The sequence below is a fragment of the Sinocyclocheilus grahami genome, unplaced genomic scaffold (genome assembly GCF_001515645.1).
Source record: "Sinocyclocheilus grahami isolate Dianchi unplaced genomic scaffold, SAMN03320097.WGS_v1.1 scaffold96.1, whole genome shotgun sequence".
Lineage (NCBI taxonomy): Eukaryota > Metazoa > Chordata > Actinopteri > Cypriniformes > Cyprinidae > Sinocyclocheilus > Sinocyclocheilus grahami.
The window spans coordinates 480,987-506,432 of record NW_015505275.1 but is presented as its reverse complement, the minus strand read 5'-3'; the positions used below and the strand labels follow the sequence as shown (position 1 = coordinate 506,432).

The 25,446-nt window shown below is 36.2% G+C and overlaps 1 protein-coding gene across 7 annotated transcripts in view; it reads right to left on the bottom strand.

Annotated features, from left to right (window-relative positions):
- The window catches only part of rspo1 (R-spondin 1), a 23,184-nt gene extending 4,309 nt beyond the window's left edge, over positions 1-18,875 (bottom strand). The window contains exons 1-6 of one of the 7 annotated variants that reach the window (XM_016275647.1): positions 18,784-18,875; positions 18,587-18,701; positions 10,344-10,917; positions 6,051-6,242; positions 3,317-3,457; positions 1,032-1,241 (exon numbers count right to left, since the gene is read on the bottom strand). In XM_016275647.1, coding sequence (XP_016131133.1) covers positions 1,032-1,241; positions 3,317-3,457; positions 6,051-6,242; positions 10,344-10,440 — 640 coding nt within the window. In that variant the 5' untranslated portion in view covers positions 10,441-10,917; positions 18,587-18,701; positions 18,784-18,875. Of the gene's footprint in view, positions 1-1,031; positions 1,242-3,316; positions 3,458-6,050; positions 6,243-10,343; positions 10,918-15,334; positions 15,765-18,489; positions 18,531-18,586 lie in introns of those variants that run through there. The other 6 variants (XM_016275648.1, XM_016275646.1, XM_016275650.1 and 3 more) reach the window with 6 other exon arrangements.
- Positions 18,876-25,446: the final 6,571 nt, after the last annotated feature.

The following is a 25,446-nucleotide window of genomic DNA, read 5'->3' as shown; positions in this document are numbered from 1 at the left end:
AAGAAATTGCAAAAAGTTTAAAGACGTTTTTAAATGTTTTTGAAAGTATGCTCCACAAGGCTAAATGTATTTGATTATTCGAAAATACTTTAAAAACAGTAATATATTTTTTTAATATTATTAGAATTTAAAATAACTGTTTGCTATTTTATCGTAAAATGTCATTTATTACTGTGATGGGAAAGCTGAAAACAGTTGTGCTGCTTAATTTTTTGTTATTTATTTATTTTATTTTTGTGGAAACCTTGACATTTTTTCATTTGTTGGTGAATAGAAAGCTATAAAGGACAGCATTTATTTGAAATAGATTTCTTTTGTAATAATGTAAAATAATGTAAAAATAAAAATCATTTTAATGCATCCTTGCTTAGTAATTGTAACATTTCTTTAAGAAGAAAAAAATCAAACTGACCCGAAACTTTTGAACGATGGTGTAACCACTCAGTTAACAAATGAGCTGAAAATTCTTGTTTGGGTCATTAAAAGCTTTTTTTGTAGACTCATACAATAAATTACTGTTTTCTTCCAAGCAAACTCCTATATATTAGGCTGAAATCTACACAAGCCATTCAGGAGAGTATAACGGTCAAGAGAAACGTATTCAGACTTTTACGAACAGATTACAGACAGGTCCACTACAGGTCCACTAACGTTCCGTTCCCGCTCGAGAGCCAAAGCAGTACATTAACCTCACTTTCCAGTAAGTTAAAGCAACAAACAAAAGGCCGCCCTCAGATCCGCAACCAGCGACGAAAAGATTACAAACCAGCTGGGCTTCTGTTTATTTACTGGGAACACTCAAGGATTTATTTACACCGTATTATGTCAAAAACCATAAATAAACTAAATCAAATTATTTCCAGGAGACTGTTTACATGTTTTTCCGAGTGGCCAAAAATGATAAATTATCAATAAATCAACAAATCTGTAATTTGCAAACATGCGCATTGAAGTTGGATAACAGATTTCACGCATTCCTTTCCTATCCATCCACTTTCCAACATTTTTGTGTTGTTCTTTCTCTGATTTACCTTTGCAAGGGATCTTTTTCTGCACGGTACATCTTTGGGTCTGTGTCTCTGGGACGCAGCCCGAGGGCGGAGCGGCCCCTGTGGAAGTGGCAGGACTTGGAAGCTGTAAGGGCTCCCTGGTACGGGTCTGGTTACCCTTTTTAAAGCCACATGTTTTGTTCTTCTTCATGCAAGGGCCCCACGGACTCCACTCACTTAGATCACATTGGACTGCAACACAGACATAAAAAAAAAAAAAAAACAGAATAACCAATTTTTTAGAATGAATCTAGTATATGCCAGTTACACAATTTACTCTATTTTCAGACAATAGGGAAAAGACAGAAATTGTTTGGGGTTTGTACATTTTGTTCCTCTGGACGGGGGTCTGAGAAACAAGTTACTCCAAACAAAAGTTGAAGAAACTGCATTAGGAAACCCCAAAGAATTCACAGCGGAGATTCAGACTGCTAAAATCCAGCATCACTCACATTTTCCAATTACATTTTGCTAAAAAGACAAGCATGTGTTATGATTGTATGAGGTAGGCTCCATTTTTATTCAACGTAATGACAAGCTGTCAAGCTCCAGACTTCCAATTGCATTGAGCGGTTTCAAGCAGTTTTCAAGTCTTTTCTAAGTATCCAATTTTTTTCGGTCTAAAGTGTTTGGGGGCAGGAAAGTCAAAGGGAACTCATCTCTTCCAAAAACAATCACAGACTGAAAAATACACATAACAAAGTGGTGGACTGACCCGTTGACGCAGGTGAGGCATCATAAGTTTTGGCAAAATGTCACACTGGAAGTTGAGGCTTCCCATTTAAAGACCAAACAGCCTGGAGGAGCCAGCACCACCATTGCGAGTAATGCTATTAGTGCTGTGTTTGCTTGCTTCTGACAGAAATATTCTCAAAAGAAATCAATAAAAACCCTTATCATCCAACAGGACTTTTGCCAACGTTCCTCTCAACAGCGATTGAGAAACCACCGAAAAAAGAAAACAGAATTAATAAAAATAAAAAAGCACAAGGTATCCGAGAAGTTTCCAGTTTTATCATTCCATCGGCATAACTGAGTCACAACAACTATTCATATAAAAGTCATTCCATTACATAAGTGCCATGTGCCGACAACATCTGGTGACATGCACTAAAACAAATACCTTATATACTGGCTATATACAAAATAAAACCAGATCAGATTCTGATTTATATATTACTGTTACACAATATGATGATAGTGTATTTTAATACAATAAACCTTTATATATTTGTAGCAATAGCCAAAAATACACTGCATGGGTCAAAATTATCGATTTTTATCAACTTTTATGCCAAAAATCATTAGGATATTAAGTAAAGACCATGTTTCAAGAAGATATTTAGTAAATTTCCTAATGTAAACATATCAAAGCTTAATTTTTAATTAGTAATATGCATTGCTAAGAACTTCATTTGGACAACTTTAAAGGCGATTTTCTCAATATTTCATTTTTTGGCACCCTCAGATTCCAGATTTTCAAATAGTTGTATCTCAGTCAAATAATGCCCTATCCTAACAAACCATACATCAATGGAAAGCGTATTTATTCAGCTTTCATATGATGTATACATCTCAATTTCGAAAAATCGACCCTTATGACTGGTTTTGTGGTCCAGGGTCACATATAATAAACATTTCTTAAACACTGCATTAACTACAAAAAATGTGTCATTTTAAATGACAAAAATGTAAAAGTATGAGGTAGTAAATTGCTGTTCAGTTTTTCTGATAAAATCTAACAGAAATGTATATGTGACCCTGGAGCACAAAACCAGTCATAAGGGTCAATTTTGTAAAATTGAGATAGAAAGCTGAATAAATAAGCTTTCCATTGATGTATGGTTTGTTAAGATAGCACAATATTTGGCCGAGATACAACTATTTGAAAATCTGGAATCTGAGGGCATATTACTAATCAAAAATTAAGTTTTGATATATTTATGTTAAGAAATTTACAAAATATCATAATGGAACATGATCTTTACTTAATATCCTAATGATTTTTGGCATAAAAGAAAAAAACGATAATTTTGACACATACAATGTATTGTTGGCTATTCCTACAAATTTACCCGCGCTACTTATGACTGGTTTTGTGGTCCAGGGTCACATATTACAAATCGGTTTCCTAAAATGGCACCTAGGCACTAATTTTTACTATGACTGAAAAAGACAAACAATATATACTAGAAAATGCTGTTGTACAACCTTATACAAGTATAATGTATAATGTTGTAAATCCCTGGCTTGTGCAGCTCACTCACCTACACACTCCATGGTGCCATTGGAGGTGAATCCTTCAGGACAGCTGGAGAAACACCGCCCTCTGTGTGAGTACAGGCCCTCCTTACATTTTGTGCAAAAGTTTCGGCTAAAACATGCCTCACAGTTTTCTATTTTACATTCTGAAATCAAGAAAGACAATAACAGTTACATGTTGATTTTACAAAAACATTTTATTTAAATAATTCTGCTTATTTTTGACATTGAAGAAGTGGACAGAAATATCTGGTGCCTTTAAATTATTATGGCTCTTAAGAGTTTCTTACCTAAAAAGTAGTCAGTTCAAGAATGTCAAGACTCTCATATGGTTTCCTCACACCTCATTACAAGTCTGCTGTCTTTGATCAAACTTACAAACTGACTCAAATTGGGGGCAATTGTGGATTTTGGCAGAATGAAAACCAGACACCTACCAAATGAAACAGAATCCACCTCCCCACTCATAACCCCTTCAAAATTATCATCATTATCTCATTTTGATAAACAGGGGATCTAGTTCTTAACTATAAATCTCACTCTTTTCTTTTGGTGATTTTGGATAAATCCTGGAAGGATTTACAGTGAGGTCCAAAAAAGTCTAAAACCTGATGTTCATGTCATTCAAAATGATTTGAGATGTTTTAAAGTACTTCAGTTGAAGCATGAGCAAATGTTCTCATTTCAGGTCCTATTTCTTTTCTTTTTTTTATGTTTGAAATCCTAAAACTGATTATTTCCCGTTTTAAATGTGATTTTAAATCCCTTTTTTTCTTCTGACTGACACAGACTGAACTTTAAATCGAGAAGGACTGCAAATAATTTCACAAAACAGATTTCAATGCTAAATTGCCGTGACATACGCGAAAATGTGCAAAAATAAGGTTCTTAAATTTCCGTTCGAATACCTGGGACATTCTCAGAGCAGCAGCACACGGATATCTCGGATATCGCCGGGTCCCGGCCAAAAGCAAAAGAGGGCCTAACAACATACTTGAGCTGTGTTTTTTGTTATAACCTCTGCTCTCAATTACTACTTTAAATGCCTGACAACTAAATTAGTAATGTTTGGAGCAAATTCTTTTGCACTCAAGCATTTAAAAATGTACCCTTAATACAAGACAAATGTTGTTAACAAGACATCATGGGGATCTGGAGACAAATCAAATGCACGCAGCTAATTGAATAATTGCAACGGGGCAGCCACTCAGAGGTCTGAGATGAAGGAGGGATTCGCATGCACAGCCGTCTTTCAAAACAGGACAAAAACACTCAAAATGAGAAAGAAACGAACACGTCAGAGGGAAATGTTGACAAGAAAGGGTCTGGTGACGTCCGCAGTGATTTGAGAGTGAGTCGACACCTGTGGATACGACGTATTTTGGTCTCAATGTGTGGGTCATAAAAATACTTAAGCTAACAAGCGGACAGCTGCATGTGGTATTTCAAAGCAAGTGTAAAGTATACAGTCAAGAAATGATGAATTAAAGGCTCCAGAGGGTTGTGAAATAAAAACAGCGCTCCACTAATTTCTCACTTCCCTTGATGCTAACATTTAAATTTAAGGTTATCTAGAATGAAAGTTTAAATCAGAACCATCTGAGAGGTATTAGGCGGAGTGATGCAAGAGTGTATCTTGGTAACAAAAGTATTTTCTTCCTATAACAAAATATAATGACTCCAAGCTGTGGTTCACACTAATTGGCTATCAAAACATGCTTGAAAAGGGAGCAGGCCGTTCAATTTACAACTGGAAAAGCTCTGGTAGGTTGAAGTTAGAAAAGGCTCAAATAAAGCTATTAATTTCCTCCCACAACAGGAGTAAAGAGGTACCACCAATCAATTTACGAGAGGTATTTCCTTGTTTATCCACAGTTATCCCCTGCTTTGCCTTTATCACTATAAAAATGCTCACGCACATGATGGGAACAGGCCGCCGAGTCTCTGGCTGAAACCTAGAGAGCGCACTATTAAAACAAAGAGGATGATTAAAGGTAAGTCCTCATTATGCTTTTTGCGTAGGGTTTGCGTAGAAAGACCGAAAAATATGGCCAGAGTTGAACTACCATGAACTCTGCATTTACAGCCTACAATAATAACACAGACTTCCTAGAAAAAACAGACAAACAGACGCGTATTACCAATGTTTTGCTTTGCATTACATCCCCCAACCCTGTTTTTCACCCACAGAGTAAGAGAAAACAGATCACTGGCTCAGCATTTGGCATCCACGGGTCAGATGCGCTAGTTTAATATCATTGGTGGTTACAGTATTAATGAATGTGGTGAGTAATGTGATTGTTTCGTAACTGCACAATTTGTGCCATCTTTCCAATGATCTTAAACACTGTATAACTGACGTTAAAGTCTTGCAAATGGGCTAAGGTAGGTCATTTTATGGCACCGTGCTGTTCAGATAACTCATCTTCTCTTTTTTAGGAAGGGAGCGGGGTAAGATGTGTCAATGCATATTTTTGTTATGTGATAACATGTGCGGCTATTGTTTTTTATGCAAATACATCTAAAGAATACATACATATATAAAAACATTAGCATTTTTACAATTTAAAAGTGTATTTTTATAATATCTTTTTTTATTGTAATTTATCATCAGTCTTCACTGGCACATGATCCTTCAGAAATCATTTTAATATGCTGATTGGCACAGCTTACCTTATTGTCTCCTACTTATTTACAGTTTTGAAACTAGAAAAATATACCAGTAGAGCAAAGACTCACGTGTGCATTTGTTCATATCACGATTTCGAATGCCATAATATCCAACAGGACAGGCAGCGAGGCAAATGCCTATCTGACGGATGTCATTCCGCTCTAGTAGGATGAAGAGCCGGGGTCGACATTTAAGACAGCCGTTGAACTCTGAGCAGTGTTCACAGCCATTTGAGCACGATGGTGGTACTTCAGTGCTTACTGATGGAAGAAGGAAAGAGAAATAGGAGTGAGCGTGATACTGGCAGCATCTCCTTACAGTTTAGAAGACCCTGTGTAATCCCAGGTGCTTACAATGACTAGTTAAGTAAACTAGTTATGTGCTTTCCACGGGATTAGACATCTTGATTACAATGTCACTTTCCAGCCACTGCTACCTGGATTTGAACCTGTAGCCTCTGAATAAACTACCAAGATGAGTTTACCATCACCCCTTTTTTATCAAGATAAATAAAGTCATTATATCATACAAAGAAAGACAGAACGACAGACTGACAGACAGATAGACAGATAGCTAGATAGATATTTCAGCAGTGCTGTGTGTAATAATACAAACTCTGCATGTGTAATATAATTAATTTGGGAGAGCACTGTGAGAACTGGCTATTCAGTTTGGGACATTGCACACAGATTTTTCATGGGTCAGCTAGGAAGAAAGAGGCCTGAAACTTCAGTCTGTACTTGTTCTGTCCAGGTGCCCCAAAACGCTGACACATGACGAAATAAAATCAGTTACAGATATCAAAGAAAGCTCACTCATCCCTTGTGACTTCCATGCCTTGCTTGTAACATCAAAAAATTTCTGCGTTTGAGGCCAAGAAGAAATAAACGATTACTCCGAAAGCATGTCAGAGTGCACATCCTGTTCCTGGTAGGCTGACTGGAGTCAAAACTGCAGTCATCTGCTTTAATTTACGGGGCTATGTGTGTAGCATTAGCTCTAAATATACACTCTCTCAGGGCAATCAATCTCTGTGCTGAAAAACGTTAAAATTGTATCCCATTCTAAATAAGCTGCGAGTACAGTGAGTGATGTAACGTAATAGATAAATACAACCCTTAAATTTACATATTTTTACTGGAAAACATGAGAAAAATACCTATTAGATCACATAATCTCATTCATCAAACTAAAAAAAAATTGCTTTTAACCACTAATATCAATCAATTAATCTACCATTAATATTCAGTAGCAAGGACTCCCTAGTGGGTTCAGGTCCATAAAAAGATTATTACAAGTGGCTCATTTTCAGGCAATGGGGTGTCCTTTATCCGATTACTGCTTTCCTCTCCACAGCTGAAATAAATGAAAAGGTCTCTCAGCAGGAACAATAAATATGAAACTAGAATTATAAATGATGAATGTTAATGATTGTTTTGCACGGGTCTATTAAGCAGCAGGAAGGTTGGTTAGGTTTACCTTGGACACATGCTAAAAAAGACAGCATCAGTTGCCACTGCACTTCTAGACAGTGTTATATCATTATGAGTAGAATGTCCTCTTTGGATTTGCCTTTTCAAGGGAAAGATGACAGAAAGTGCAAGTAATAAATAAAACCTTTTTATGACCAAACCCACAACAAAATCATCATACAACCTACAATACCCTCCAAAGCTTCATTAATCTAATGGTAATTTATTAGCTGAGAATCAAAAATTTCCCTGAAATGAAAAAGTAGTCAATGCAGTAAGAGCATCATTAAACATAATGGATCGATCCATAGGATTGGACATTTGGCTCAGCATAGTGTATGACTTCTGCCTGCATTCATGGCACCCTCCATGAAGAAAAAGTTGACCCCCAGATGACTGTAGCCAATTAAAGTCTAAAGATATTGCTTTTATTGCCTAATTTTACTTTTTACATTAGCATGTTCATTGTTTATGAATTTACATCATGTTAATCTCTGGTTTGTATTTCAAAACAAATGCACCTTCAGACTTTTTTTTCTCAGAATCCGGGCTAGAAAGAGTCCTTCATTTGAACAATTTAAAATTGGCCTTAAAATATAAGAACATATCAAACTGTAAGAATGTGTAAGATAGCAATGTTATTTTTTGTATCAGAATGTACACATCTTGCTCTTTCAGGTTATTCGTATTGCATTTTTGCATTTATTAAAAAACTAAAAACTCACAGCTCACACTCATACGTTTCCCCCTTGAAACTATAAAATTTGTAATTTTATCCAGTTGAATAACATGAAACTATTTTGCTATCCCCAAGAAACAATAAGTTTGGTGATGAATTGTACATTAAAATATTAAAGCTTTCCACTTCATTAACAAGTAAGTGTGAAAAAGACCTAAATCCCTACAGGAGTTGCCTAGAATGTGGCTGGTTTACAATTACCTAAACCTCAGAGAGGAACAAAACAGAATTTTGTATTTTGCATGATTTCTTAGAAAGCAGTAATAAGTCTTCATCAGCAGCGTTTTGAGGAACTACAAACAAGACCTTTGGGTACATCGGTCACACTCATTGATTTTAGCTGGAAAAAAATATAAATATCCCATTTACTGCATCAGACTTGTTTTCAGAGAATATATCTTTATTTATATTTAATTGATGTAATTTTCTTATACACTAGCAAAAACATTTTGTCTTGTTTAAAAACATTAGCCTGGCAAAATTTAGAAAGGTTTATGCTTAAAGCAAGAAATCAATTTAGCTAATGGGGTAATGGAAATAAACGTAAATCAAAACATATTCCCTGCAAACAGATCTTATTGCTTACACAATTTTAAAAGTAAATTTATCTTGTTTAAAGGATGTTTAGACATTTTAGTGGAAAAATGGGGCAAAAAATACTGATTAAAAAATATTTTTGCAATGTACATGAGTGAGCAGAATAGCTGAACCCCTTTTTGACGCAACAGGCGCCGTGCCATAAAATGAATGTACAGAGAGGTATCATAATTTAAAATAGTTTATAACGAGCAAAAATAAACACTTAGACAAAATGAAATATTAGATGTTTTGCTGGTATGGTTTGGATATTTTAGAGGGAGGGAAAAAAGCAGCGTGACTGCTGATCAGTCACTTGTATAAAAACAGCTGTCAGAGGTGTTTGCTTTCATTTTGTTGATAAAACTGCTAGAAAACTCCGCTATCAAGAAGCACTAGTCAGATGAGTTTACAGTGAGGTCAAGAAGTCTTAACAGATTGTGAAGTATCAGCAGATTTATTTCACTGAGTAACTCACAGTTTATTTCTCCTCGGATAGCTTTACATTCTGCCATTGTGTTTTGATTTGCACTTCTAGGCTTCCTCGTGCTACATGATTTCTAGCTTCAGCCACCTGCTATAACTCTCACAACACAATATATGTTTGTTTTGTTACTTGTAGTTTTACCTACAACCTCCTCTAGAGGAGGCTGTACACTTCTTAACACTGCCAGCAGCGGTCAATGTACAATTTACACTGAATAATGACAATCTCAACCCTTAAAGTCAGATTAGGATAAAACAAAAATAATAATAATTTGATCATCAGGTTGACTTTTTAACATTACACCGAATGCATTATTGAGTATTTGATAGCAGTACACAAAAATAAGACTTTCCATAACCATAAATGTGTTCTTTAAAATATGAAATACTAAACCTACATCAGCGCTCTTACTATGAGATATGCACACATATATAATAACTTTGGAGGTTGATTTCCCACCATTATTCCAAAGCCTCAAAGTATTTACTTAAAGAATATTTGATAGCAGTATACTAAAATAATAATAATAATATGATAAGCCACTTTCAATAAACATGAGTGTGTTCTTTAAAATAAGAAACACTAATTTCATGTCAGTGCTCTCTCACGCATAAGAGAACTCAAGCAATATTTCAGAGTGAGTTCTGCAGCATGTGTGAATTTCAAAACTAACTTTTCCAAAAAGAAGAAAAACAAAAAGTCATAAAAAGGTAAGAGCTGCTTTGAAGCCAGACAAATTACCAAAGTGAAGTGTGTTAGGCATTATATTTATGTATTCAGGCAAAAAAAAATAAAAAAAATCTAATGAGTGAAATTTGGCTATGCTTAGGAACATAACATGCTCATTTAAAATGGACTCTTAAAAAGCAAAGTTGCTATTAAAAGCAACAGAACAGGTTCTACACAAGCAATGCCCCACAAAACTGGCTGAAAAAAATGACAAGAACATTCCAAGGAACTCAGAAATGCTCTAATGAGCCACAAATAATAGAAACTGACATGTGAAATGTTGCATTGTGTCTCAAGGGACAGTGAGCTATCTAATGATGTGACCTTACGAAAGAGACATAGAGACATCAGCACTCACTTCGTCTCTGTCTTCTTGCTTTGGAGGCCTTGAGGTTATCGCCGTGACCCATGGAGCCGAGGAAGACAACTGCCAGCGCCACCAGTCCCAAATGCATAGTCCCTGCTGCCCAGTCACGCTGGGTCCCGCCTGCAGGCAGACAGATCACAGCTGAGGGGGCCCCTTTCACGCTGTGGCAGGTGGAACAAAGTTGACTACAGCCGGCCACGACACCCTTGGCTGGAGGCCTCTGCCGCTGCAAGTCCGTACATGTTCAGAGAACAAACCATAGCACTCACGAGGATGAAGATGAGAATGATGAAGTTCTGGGTGCGGAGATCTGGGTGAGATGAGATCTTGTGGACAACACGAACTGCCCTTCAACCCATGAAGCCGGGGGCGAAACCGAGAGGAGAGAGAAGCTCACAGCGGTCGCAGCCAGGAGAGCCTAACGTGAGTGAGCAACCCAGCGCAGGAGCATGTGTCTTATTAGGGATGCTGGGAGGAGGAGGGGGAGTGCCGAAAAAAACGAGAGAGATGGAGAGAGGTTCTGGACTCCTACGCGTGACAACGAATCCGTCAGTGCCAAGATCTGCTGCGGAGAGACAGACAAAAAGGGGTGAGCGAGGGAAGGAGGGAGTTGGATGAGGAGAGGAGTGGGTGAATGGGGGGAGAAAAAGCACAATGAGACATGTATATAAAACGGTACTTTGTTAAGTCAGCATGTCAAAAGAAAGTCCGAATATCTTGCCCAAGGGAAGAGATGCAAGTTTTAAAATTTTATGCTTTGAAAAGTGAATACTTTAAAAATAACTTTTACATTTTCTGTAAACTGTCATAAAATACTTTTTGGAATCAAGGAAAAGACGACGGAAAGAAAATAGCCTTACGCAGGGCTTACATAACTGCACTTTTTCATCTTTATCACTGCTCTTTCTCAACGAAGTTCAGCATTTCTGCGCTCTAAATTTGTTAAACTGATTCATGGAAGTCTGGTTTGGAACTATACATGCAGACACAATAGTTTGAGTAACATAACCCGAAACTGGTATTTTGTCCGTTTAAACCACACATTCCTGCCATGCTTATTTTTTCCTTGGCCAGATAGATTCATGAGCCGGGAAAGCAAACAAAATGTTCCATTTTAAATGTAATTTCCCATTAAGACTGACAAGAGCTGAAGTGTCCGGCCGCTAAAGCTAAAGTTGATTCGACCAGAAACAGGGCACCGTGAAACAAATACCACAATAACCTTCGGTCGATGCACATCCAAAAGTATGGAATGGAAAAAAATAAAAAAACATGTTTACCCCATCTGTCAGAAAACAATAGACTGAAAAATGTCTCTCAGGCAGCGAAAGCGTTCACATTTACGCCTCTCACTATGACAGATAGATATGTTTATAGAATGATTCTTAATCACATTCCAGCAGAAATGGATGAGCGTTCTGGTTTTACGCAAGAGAGACATCATGCCTGGAAGTATGAGGAAAGCAGGGCCATATTTGGCCACAGGTCCTCTGGATCTTGTATCATGTTATTTGTTCATTCTTAGCATACCAAAAAGTGCTTTTAAATGCCAACAAAAACTCTACAGATATCTATACTTCATTTTAGCAATTCAGCACTCCTCAGAAATGAGAAGCTGACTCTATAAATTGTAATTTATGAACCAACATGCAAGACAAACATGATTTTCCCTCAGTTTGGTTTGAATTTGACTTCAAATGGGTGAAAGTACAGCGGGTGGACACTTAGTGCAAATGTGTCATGCAATTGTAAAACATTATTAAGATTAAGAAAAAACGTAATGGTGTTTAATTGTAGCATGACAAATATCACAACAACAAAAAATCTCGTTCTCTGTGCTAAATGGCTGTTAACAGGATCTTTTGGTTACAGTGGTGTGGTAAAACTAAGCGAATTAAGATTAATAAACCACATACACAGATGTGGTAGCGGATGTGGTTTAAATTAAGGGAAAATAAGGAAATAATATTTATCTTGCACATCAGGCATTCAAACGATGATCTTTCTCCAGTCTGGAAGGAATAAGAAGGACTTTTCTTACAACCTCCTCTCTTTCCACCAAAACTTACGGACATCTTCTCTCCACTAAGTTTATTTATCTTAGACAATGAATAATACTCCGATGTCTTCGACACCTTCTCCGTATTTATCAGACAGAGCCAAAACCTCCTGTTGCCTGCTGTTCGTAGCACTCGTCAGCAATATTAATTAGGAGAGATATGGCAAGTCTGACGCACAGATATGCCATCTCCCTGGAACCAGAAAGGGGATTTATCCAGAAAATAAAAGATGATGTTCTGTGAGAGGAAAAAAAACTCAGGTGAAGTCAAAAAAAGGGAAAATATCTGGAGATACAAAATCTAAAGAAAAAATAGCAATCATAAGGAGAAATCCAAACAAAAACAATGCATAAAGCCTTCCTCTTTAACCAATATTGTTTATCTAAAATTAAGTCTAATCCAAGCAAATCTTTAATAAATTATACTCTCATTTCCCAAATAAACCTCTGAGTGTGACACAAGGGGCATCCCCACCATCTGACTGATTATGCCTTTGAGCTTGTCTTAGGGCACTGTGACAACTCTTCCTGTTTGAAGTCTCTGCTCTCTCATCCATTAACCGACAGCAGATACACAGATCTGTTATTCTGTTTCGCTCATTCAGCTAAACAACAAACCAAAACTCACTCTCATTTCATGGGAAGTAGATTAAATTGTCTGTTGTGTAAGTTCTCTCGATGCATCAGCTGCAAAGTGCAACAATTAACTCTAGAACATACAGCTTCACATTACAATATTAGTGAAAACCAAACTTTTTCAGGCAGCAACCCAGTTTTGAATTTCACTCCTTTTCACCTACTGTCTGCAACCGGTCTATAAATTTGTTAGGCTGCTACAAATTTGTTGTTTTATTTTATTTAAATATCTTCCATCTAATGAACCTATATGCTTTCTGTATATAAAATAAATCAGCTAAATATATTAAATATTTTACATATGCATGTAAACTATAATAATATTAAAGTTCTATTATGAAATAAACTATATAAAAATAACATGATATCTATATATTATTTTACTCAGCCAATCAACTCGCAGGCCACCTGGAATCCCACCGGTGGTCTCAACTCTAGTCTTTTTCAGTATATCCACAAGAGTTTTTCTTTGTTTCTTCACTCTGCCTTTTTCCATCTTGTATGACAAAGGCCAACAGCCTATCTTATTCCACAGAACATATGTTCGAGCTGTTGCATTAGGCAGCAAGTTCAGGCGGAACCATGAAAAAGGTCAGAGCAGTAAACAGGCCATAAACAGAGTATGTAATAAAGCAGAGCAAACGCAGAATGGATGTCTGTCTGGTCTGCTCTGGAACCATGGCTCAGACCCCCTGGAAATCCTCCGCTCCAGGAAACCCAGAGCAATGAGGAAAGACAGTTAAACGTTCAACATCCCTCCCAAACGGCTTGCTATAAAAGCTTATGGACTAGACTCAAGATCAGAAATGGTGATGCACAGACAAAGAATTAGTGCTGGTGTTTAAAATGGTTGAGTGGAGTGTGTATTTGGCACATAAAGTACTTTTTGGAATATTGTTTCAGTATACATGGCAGCCAAACGTATAAAATTACAAAACTAACCACTGATCATGCAGCAACTATGACTAAAGTGTACAATAAATCTGATGTCTTCAGTCAGCACGGTAATCCATGTGATTCAGCACACTTAAGGGTGACCCTCTTTGCCCTCAACATCACACTCTCTCTTTATCTGAAGTGAATCTACGCCAAGCACACAATGAGTCAGGACCACTGCACCGTCATCGAAATATCTGTCTGTGACAGTAAATGATGCTGTTAAATCTGTGTACTGGCACCAGGCGTGCAGCTGTCAGACTGCACCTGTCTTCATATCTATTCCATCATTTCTCCCTCTGGACTGGTCCTCTCAGCAACACTTACTGGTTTTACTGCAGAAAGCTGGTGCCAGATTACCTAACACTGGGCCAGACACAGAACAACGGATGTTTAAAATCCGTAAGATCTGGATTTTAGGAACTGGCAGGCCAACACTTGGATATCCCTCCATCTTTAAAAGTTCAGCGTCTCTGAATAGCTGCTTGCTCACCGTTTTGTTTTCTATTTGGCCCTCAATAACAAATCAAAGACAAACACCAGAGCATGTCATTGATTAGGTAATGCAAAATATCTGGTCTAGAAATCTGAATTACTAAATAATAATAATAATTCCAAACAATCAATACTAAAAATATGTATTTTCTTCTTCGTCTTCTTCTTATTATTATTATTATTTTTATTAAGAATGAACAATTTAAAATAAAATAGAAAAAATAACAATAACACTGCTAACAATAATAATAACGATAATTGTTGTTGTTGTTTAATATTTTATTTTACAATGTAATTAAGATAACAAGAAATGCATATGTTTAATATTTAGTATTTAGAATAAAGATATTTCAAAATAATCAATATGTTTTTTCTTAATATTAAGAATCAACATTTTAAAATACAATATAAAAAATAACAACAACATTTAATATTTTATTTTAAAACGTAATTATTAAGATTAGGGTGCATATTATTAATATTTATTATTTAGAAATATGCTATTATAATAATGATTATATTTAGGAAGGGGAAGTAAGTTTAAGTAGGCTATTAGTTTAAGTCTAAACTCTTGTATCACAAAATGATCATAAAACGGAAGTATCAAACATAGACTTTCCACCGTAGCCTAAACATTTCGACAGATAATGCAATAATAAGAATCTAGGTCAGATAATAAAAATGTCAATATTCGAACAATGAAAATTCTGCGTTTAGAGTCATGGTCCAATGAAATTGGCTCTGGACATGTTTAAGATGTTAAAATAAATGTATTCCTTGGCGAGCTCTCAGACGTAAATCAATGTTTTAATGCACTAGAAATAGGCAAATTAAGTAAGCCGATCGTATAACCTACCTACTATGTATCGCGAGCCTCATATTGATCCTCTGAGCGCGAGGCTCTAAATGTGTCTGTAATATAGGTTTCTCCTCGCGCTGCTAGCAGACACCAGCGGCTGAGCAACAGACTGCTTACTGGGATTTTTATGGGACAAGCGCTTCTTGACTTGCTTTGACTTCGGTTAAAATGCCAGGACAGTTTACATCAGTGTCCCAGTGCCTAATCTGAGCAATAGTGGGCATGGGAGAAAGGAAAAGAAACAAAAAATTACTTTAAATAGTAAATCCCAAGGATAAATCCCCTAATTCCACTGAACTGCGTTTATAATGGAACCGACAGAGGCCTGGTTTATTTTGCGGTTCTCTGTCGTAATTCTGAAGCAAGTCCCACATAAATCCACTTTTAAACTCCGGACAGCATCCAAGTCTTTGCGGAGAGCTTCTACCTCACGAAGTTTGCATCCAACTCCATCTAGAGCCGTTTCGGCGTGCTGGAGGTTGAGCTGGCCCCACCCCTCAAAAACACACACTGAGAGACAAAAAACCTGTGATGGAATTGAGTCGAAATGTTGTTTATTTAGATGTTCACCTTAATGGCAAACATCCATCCGTCTATCTGTAATAACAAAATAAATAAAAACATCTGTCAAGACCCTCCAAGACCATCTTTATTCTTTGACCGTTTAAATCATAATAGGCTTTGCTATTTAAAGTAAGGAATTTTCCAAACTTTTAGTAGTAAAGTAGTAAAGTATAATATTTGAGGAAACTGAAGTTATGCATTTTATTCTTTGTAAAACAATGTCTACAAACCACTGACAGTGAATGCTTTCTTGATTTGACATATTTGCTACCTCAATGTGGCATTAAAAAAATCTTCAAGAATTTGCCTTTTCGTGGTATATTTGTAGATTCAGATGCAGCCTTTATGTCACCTTTGTTTATGAAAAATAATAATAATAATAATAATGATTGGATAACTAATTCAGAGTCTGGATCTGCTATTCATTTTAGTGACCTCTGATGGAAAAAGGTGAAAGGCCAGAAAAACAAGGTGGGCTAAATGTTTACTTGATTCTTAAGAAATACTTTCATGACTCCGTTTTATGCTTAATATTTTTTTCTGAACTCTAACTGCATATGGAGACTTTTAGCACAAGAGGTCATATTATTTTACTTGGTGTGATTTATCCTCCTCCACTTATGTATCGAATGTATGCATTAAACAACCTCTTTATTTAAAATCTTTCCAAAGTTATTTGATTTTGCACATTTGCAGTATATAAATAGCTTGATCTTTTGTTCCCGAAGGCACACTGTTTATTACATAAACAAATAACATTGATGATACCATTACATAGTCGCATTCTAGCTTTTATTTCTGGGTGGCACCTGATGATGGTTCTATGCCCAGAACACATGGACAGCATCCAGAGCAACACATTAAACAGCATAATCAGCATGTTACAAGGCTGACATTATAAACTCTGTCAAATCATTTAGTAAATAAAGGAACCTTAGGTTACCTGCCAGTGAGCTATTAGCCTGCATATGCTTACTGCTAGGAAGTCACGCTATCATTTGATATCAACGAAAATAGCTCATTCTTTACTATACTCTTTCAGAAATACATAGGCTACATCCAAGAACAAGCACTGCAAAATCATTTTTCATGTTACAACAGCACCAATCTTATTGTGGATAAGCTATATAGGCAACAAATCACACAAAGTAGTGACATAAAAGAGTAGGCTACAAGTAGCCAAATTCTGATGAATGACTGGCGAATTACGTTATATCTATGGCTAATCAGGAAAACCCACCGCGTTTCTCAGTGATGAGAAAGCTACTTTGAAACTGCAGCTTGCCAAGACAAATTAGGCTAATCATAATTTAAAGTTGCTGTTTTGAAAATTTACAGTGACTGTAGAAAAAATTAACAACAATTTAAGTCAAATTAAGTCGCAAACATAGTAGACCGTCATGATTTAGTCAGGTTTTAATCTGTTCATGTATGTGTGAACAGTCCGAACGAACCGATTCACTACGATGAATCAGACCACGCTATATGAGAGAGTGGACCTTTTACGAAGAACCGGTTCACTCTGAATAAGGTTCACGAATGAATCGGATGACCGGATATATCGGATATATATATATTTAGGATGAACCGATTCACTAGAACGAACTGGACTTTTCAACAGAGTGAACCATGACCGACTACTCGGACGATTTATTAGTGATTAGTGACTTCAAGATTTGTTCAGGATAAGAAAAAAAAAGACAGAAATAGCGATGTTTGGTCGCTGTTTGTTGGTAAAAACAGCTCGTTAGTGAACTGCTGAACTACTGTTAGCACAGCTGAAAAATGTAACTAAATAAGCGAAATTCAGTTAGTTACTCCAGCATAAGCGTTTCTTCAGTGCCGCCCTTGACTAAAGGCGTGGAGAGCTTCTTAAAGTCTCAGACAGTTTTGTGTAAAACTGGGCAGATTATTAGGATGGTTATGCTAGACAGTGTCAACTGTGGCTTGTGAGTTAAAACAAGTGCAGGAATGTCAATGTTTTTTTCACAAGTGACCACCACTGTACTCATACTCAATCTGTGATGGAAATGTTGAGGTAGGTTAATAAATTCATTAACTCTTGTCAGCTACACTTTAAACTTTTCAACTGTTGTTAAGCTTGATGGAAAGCACTACTCAAATATTATTCACCCTTGGCAATATACACACATGTGTAGGTTAAGATTTTAAATAAAACAATTAAATAACGAACTAAATGCAAAACTAAGAACTTTGCAAAAAAAAAAAAAAGTTAGCATTTTTTTCCAGCTCTTTTCCAGTAGGCCTATACACTTCCAAATATTTATTGACTATCAGTGTTTTAAAACTTTACCAATGCTTGATTGTATTAGTGCACAACCAGCTACTTGCCATTTAGTGGAAGCTTTTCACAAATTTTTACAAATTATCCTGATCTAATGAGAAAATTTAACTATTATGAATTTGTATGAATTGATTTTGTATAAAAACATACACATTTTAGAGCAAAAAAGATACAACCCAAATCCAGCCTAACCAAATACCTCAATGGGGCATAAGCAGATTGTACAAATTCACAAACAATTTATCAAAAGTAGGTTTTATAGTTTAAAATAATTTCAAATTACCACGAGAGTGTGTTGTCCTGGCCCACTCCGGTTTGGGGCTGAGCCTGCAATGTTTGTGTTAGCAAGCTATGTTTTTTTTTTTTAACCACCAACTTACATATATCATGATGATCTCGAAGTCATCTGTATTTCCTCAATTGTTTTAGCTTGTCTTCTGCTTGACCAATCCTTGGATTGCTTGTCAGGACAAAGTTTAGAGTGCGTGCCATAGTCTAATAAAGAGCAGGAGAGTTTTCTTATGAGTTTTGGCTGAGCTACCAATATAAAAGAAAATATGTATTGTTTACACCAGACCTGGCCTCATATAAACCAATCTTGCATGACATGGAATCATACTAAAAGTTTTCCTAGTTCAAGGATAAACGTTTTATCAAAAGTTTCCACTGAAAAACAGTTAGCCCACAGCACAGCTTCCCTCCTTTCTCCCATATATGTGAGTTTAAACAAGGATTAGGTGTTGCCATTTTAATTTAGGTAATTGAGAGCCGTTTCCTGTCTGTTTATTGCTACCGAGAGGGATCAGTATGTAAAGGAAAGAATTTAAAATGAGCTTTTCTGGATATTTTTGTCCCTCTGCAACTGTAACTTATAATTATATCATTTAAAATCAATTGATTTCCTATTTTTATTTTAGTTTTAATTTTTTTAATCTAATGTAAGAAAGAAGTGTGTGCTGTGCAATTCTGAAATCAGTATTCAGTATTTTATGGCCCATTCACAGCAGCTAAGAGTTAGCCTGACCTGACTGCATATGAAGCTGACATCAATCTCACAATCCAACAGGGGGCCATAAACATCAGTGCCTGGCGATTGCTCTAGTCTAGGGCTGTCCAAACTCGGTCCTGGAGGGCCGGTGTCCTGCAGAGTTTAGCTCCAACCCTAATTAAACACACCTGAACCAGCTAATCAAGCTCTTACTAGGCATAGAAACTTCCAGTCAGGTGTGTTGAGGCAAGTTGGAGCTAAACTCTGCAGGACACCGGCCCTCCAGGACCGAGTTTGGACAGCCCTGCTCTAGTCTAACCAGTTACCAGGAAAACTTTGACCCGTCTACATTTAGTGTAAAATCTGCTAACGGGTAGGTTTAATGTCAAGTATTTTGGATTGCCTTGATCTGTTACAATATTGCAATTTCTTTAAATGTGGAGCAAGATATAAAAACAATTTTTTTTGTGTGTGAGATGGTGATTGCAATTTATTTTATTAGTAAATTACATGAAATTATATCTCAATTAGTTTAATCCTGTTGAAGTGAAAACCAGTTTCTATAAATTTGTCCAAATTAATTTCAGAGCCTGCTGCAGAGAAATATCCCAACAGCATGACACTGCCAGGACTGTGACAACCTCCTAAGAAGCTGTAATTAATAAGCATCCATGCAGCAGTTGTTGTACACACAGCTCACCAATCTCGACCATCTTCCATGTTGTCATTGGCCAAGTAAGTGGTTTCAGAAGTGAGACACAAAATGTTACTAACCTCCAACATACAAGTACTGCATACAAAAATTTCATTTTGTAAATTTTTATGATTTTTCATTGAAAGGAACCGAATTAGAAGAGTCAATTATTCCAGAACTTCAGCTTGTTCTGATTCCACACACACATCATTATTGCTAAAATATTGTCAAGAAAAATTAACACAGTTTGCATTTATTGAAATAAAAAAGTATTTATTTGAAATAGAATTAACAATATAAATGTCTTGACTGATCAATTTAATGCATCGCTGCTGAATAAAACAATTAATTTCTTTCAAAAAATGTTACTAACCCCAAACATTTAAGCAGTAGTGTATGTAATGTAAAAGACACATAATTCGAAAAATAGCATTGCTACTAACTTGCTATTGTGAATTGTACTTAAACAAATATATTCAATACATTTAGCGTTAATGTTACTGTCCATCAATAGCTAGGATGTTTCTATTTCTTGAGTGGTTGTTTAGGAGGATATTTTGCTCATTTCTTCATCCACCAGGCCAAATCCAGTTGAGTGGAAAAGTACACTAAACAACTCGCATTATTTGAGGTATCATTAATATTTTTAATAATTAGGTTTAGGGGTTTGGAAAAGCTTTAATATGGACTAGAGCTTTGTTTCTGATTAAATATGTTTGCAGTGTAGTTGCAGACCTCTATTCAGCCCTCCAATATTGTGCTATCTTCTTGACTTTAAGTGTGTGTGTTTTATGATATTTCCTGGACAACATATGTTAACATTGGCAATAGGTTGTCTTACTGCAAATAATTCCATGTTCAATATATAGCAGTCCTTATTTATTGTTAACGTTTTGTCCAGATATCGCTGCGTGATTAATCTACATGTTTCTGAAACCGTTGTAATTCTTCTGTTCTGAATTGCTTATGAAGTTTTATCTTTAAACCTGATCTTTAAGCCTTTGTTCTCAAGTGAACTTGAGAAGCTTTGAGTATAGGTACCATTGATCATCTTAAAAATGTACTCGGTGGTAGCGATGATTTACACTGTTTTTAAAAGTATCAGATACACACAGCATCTGTTTCTTTTCACTGGCGCTTTGTAAAGTAACACACGGCAATGACTCTTGCAGACACCAGGAGATGAAGGAGTTCTATTGTCCTATTCTTTTTCTCACAGATCATATTGTACCTTTGAGCCTGTAGAAATTAATAAATGGTTATTGCCCTAATCCACCCCCTAGGATTTTAATCCAGCACTCCCCATGAACACAGAGGAGAAAGGAAAGCAGTGGTGGTCTCGCTCATACAGAAGAGTATAATAAGTGTCTTCAAGAAGGGTGAAGAATTCACAGTGGACGCAAGACATTAAAGAAAGCATTAGCACTAAAGAAATGGTGGGAAAAGGGTTTTCTGGAGTGGGGGTTCATTCAAGGGAATAAATCCTGTCTGAGAGCTACTTTATATCAGATACAATTCCACATAGGGGAGGCTGGGGCTAGTTGTCACATGGGGAAGATGTGACAAGATATGTTATCTCAGTAAAATGTAAAAAGGTCAAGTAAAACTACGCTAGAGTCAGGGTATATATATTTAAAATGTTATAAATTTATGTAATTCGTTCATTGCAGTTGGGCAAAACAATAGTTTCATATTTTTCGTTACTATTTCATGAATTGTTCTGTTTTTCATAATTGTTTTACTGTTAAAATATTGCTAAAAAATTGGACAACATGCCCAAAACTGCATCTCTTTAACTACAGAGTAAAGGTTATTTATTGGAATCTTTGGTTCCATAAATCTTTAGCATTCATGAAAGGGTTCTTCAGATTATGAAAATGTTAAGAAAAAAGGTTCTTTTGGAAACCCAAAATGGTTCTTTTATGGCACTGCTGTGAAAACTCCCTTTCTGAATGTTTTTTTAAAGAGTTTGACTAGTGACTAGACTGTGACTAGACCCGTTGCCCCCTAACTATTGCGTTCCATTCCTGGGTGTCTGGCTGTCAGTTAAATCTTGTAATATTTTGACGAGCGATTTAAAAAGGCACATACAGCTTTTACTGAGATTAGATTTATGACCTTTGGTTTTCATTTGGGAAGGACTTGTGAAGTTTATGGCCTAGCGTCTGCTTGGTATCCATTCAGACACCCCTCTTTCTTAGTAGGGAACAGAAAGCAAATCTCTATAATGGTCAAAGCAACTATCATGTGTCTTGTACAATTTGTCGTTCTCACATGGAATGATTTAGTATTGACTGTGCGGTTGTCTTGTGCAGACCCATGATCTTTAAGATGGAAGTTTTATTATCTGATGTAATTTTGCATTTGCCATTTTCTTCAGCTGTATTTTAGTATTTTATTTTCACCAGTAGCTTATACCTGAAGGGATAGTCTAACCAAAAATGAAATTTCTGTCATCATTAACTCTCCCTTATGTCATTCCTGTATGTATTTCTTTCTGCAAGTTATTTTAAAGAATGTGGGTAACCAAAGAATTTTAGGTCCCATTGATGTCCATATGAAGTCAGTGGAAAACCAAACCGTTAGGTTAATATATTCAGAGCATTAAAAAATATATATAAAATATACATAAAAAATATTTACACATACAAAATATTCAGAACATTTTGAATGACATGAGAGGGAGTAAATTAAAGGGTCTGTCCCTTTAATGTAACATCCCCTATATCATTCCCTTTACAAATGATATTCACTTTAAACCTCAACAAAACCAACTGTTGCAAAAGTGATCTTTTCACTTTTTTTTATTTTGGTGTGAACTGGAATTGTGTTGTTAACCTGTGGTGCAAGTATCAGCAGGATTCTTCACACTTTCCATGCCAAATCAAAAAGCATTCCCAGCTCCCACCATCACTGCTATTAAATGTAAAGTTAAATACCCATAAACAGTGTTCTTGGACATTGAATTTTACTAGCTTTGCTGTGATCGTTAATTAAATTTACAACACGCTTCTTAAATTTGGTGATTGCAGACGCCTCCAGCTGTATTTGGTCTCTGGAGGTCTGGAGCATGAGACGGCGTTGCAGTATTATTTTCATATTTCCAGCTAAAAGAGTAGAGCGAGTGTGGTGGAGAAGGCAAGGATAGAGAAGGCAATGACATGGACTTTAACCTAAAATGCAATGAGACGACTTGGAACAGAGTTAAAAGCCCATATTTACTCAAACAGCATCACTGCAGTCCCTCTCCAAATGGGAGTGCCACACATCACTTAGCCTGCCAAAAAACTTCCCCAAGGGAGCACTTAAAATGAGCCAGACAGCCTTTGCAGTGTCAGATAGAAGATGCTTGTGCATGCAAATATTATAAAATAGACTTTATTAAGGTAATAATTTTTGCTGAAGTCCATCAGCCAATGGTAGTTAAGGTTGTTGTAATACCTCCAGGGTAGACTGCAGAATGGCCGGTTTAACGAGGGACCTGGGGATTAATGATGTTTAATGATAGGTTTATGACTCCAGCATCTAACCGTTCGGAGCAGCAGGATGTGAACGTCAAAATAAAACATATGGATGTTCTTCAAATCTGTCATGGCTTAAAAAATGGAAAACAAAAAACATCATCATAATCCTTTGGCTAAAAGAGGGAAATGAATAATAGGCCAGAGTAAGAAATAAAATAAAGTACAATGCCGTGTTGTCGCTGGTTAATGGATTAAACATTTCTGGTTGGTCCAGGGAGAGAAAGAACCGTGTGAAATGTTGTAACAATGTCCATAGAGAGAGACAGACCGTCAGTCTGTCACGAACCTGTGACTCAAACATACATGATTCAATATGTATTATATGTAAATATACACTGCTTCTCAGAATTACAGTATGTGCGTATAGATCATTGTTGTCTTTTCATTCACGTTAAGTAATTGATTTCAAATGACACCAGAAATAAAGTCCATTTTACATGAACAGCTTACAAATGTTTATAAATCCTTTAATGACTTAGAACATTGAATTCATGGAATTATTAGGTCGATTTTATTGTATTTAATCAGAGATTAATTTAAGTACATTTAAAATGATAAATCATATTTATTTAACACATTTACTCAAGTTTTATTCTGTTCTATATGATTTCTTGTGCTTGTCTTAACGTTGAAAGGAATTTAAATTTTGAATAAAAAGGTCAATATAATATTATATTGTAGCTAGAAGTCTTTTATGAGCACGTGCTGCATTTATTTAATAAAAAAAGCAAAACAGTAAAATTATGAAATATAATCACTACTCTTAAAATAACAATTTTCTATTTTAACATTGTATAAAATGTAATTTAGAACAATTTGTGGTGCCAAAGCTGAATTTTCAACATCCATCAGAAATCATTCTAATATGCTGATTCAGTGTAGCATTTCATTATTTCATTATTAATCTTGAAACAATTAAGCTGCTTATTGTTTTTTTGAACTGCCTTGGAAAAGATTCAAATTTTTGGGTGGACTCATAAATCTTCTATTTGATATTAATAATGTCAAAACGGTTCCATCCTTCCTGTCTTTTCACAAGGATATTCAGTGCTGTGCATGATTGCCTTCTGTCTTCACCACTAAACACTTCTTTTGTTCTTGTAAAAGCTCATTTCATCCATCTCTTATGTGTCACTGAAGAACTCCCAAATTGTGAAGTGACACCTCTGTTCTTGGGCTTCTCAGTGCATCCACGATGTGCTTTCTGAAGTTGTGCCTGTATGGTTTTCTTCATATGGTAGTCATTGACACACACTCTTTGTGCATGTGTTACTGATGAAAGACGGAATCATTTATATTATAAGCAGGCATTAATTTGTTTGGTTTTCTTTTTCTTGTCATCTCCATATGAGATCTTTTCATCATTGCAATACATCAGAGCAAACAAACCACTATGTTGATGAAAAAAATGCAATAAACTTAGGAATTCCTGAACTCAGTTTTCATGCATTTACCCGTTTACATTTACCAAGAAATCTGGTTTATATGTATACTTTGCGTTGATCGACTTTCTTGCTGCATTACAATAGTATCACTGAAATATATAAAGGACATAAAAGCCCATCCATCCTCCTCTCCTTTCAAACCAAGAAACCAATAATGGCAACAGCGTGAAGTGTATGAGAGAGACGTGCCGTCTGAAAGTCAAATCAAATCGGCTCTGAAATCAAACCAAAGTGGCCTTTTAAGGCTGCAGAACGCGATATAGCCTGGCACCAGGAGTTTGACCTGATCCTACAGCTCTTTTATGGCTGGGCAACATTCCATCTTGACTGATTCGACATTTCTGCACACTTAGTCTGAAAAGGCAGGGTGGTATAAACAGGGTGCGATGCAGACACACTAATCCCTCCACAGCTCATACATTGTCCACCATCGGGTTAGTCGCTCACTGGGTGTCTGCAGCATTTGCAGAAATGTTAATCCCCTCCCAAAAGGAACATGGCCATCATCTAATGCTGAAGTGTGGGAACTGCTTAGTAATGCTTGGGATATAGATAAAACCTCTTTTTCTCTGTTTCATAGCAGCCACTT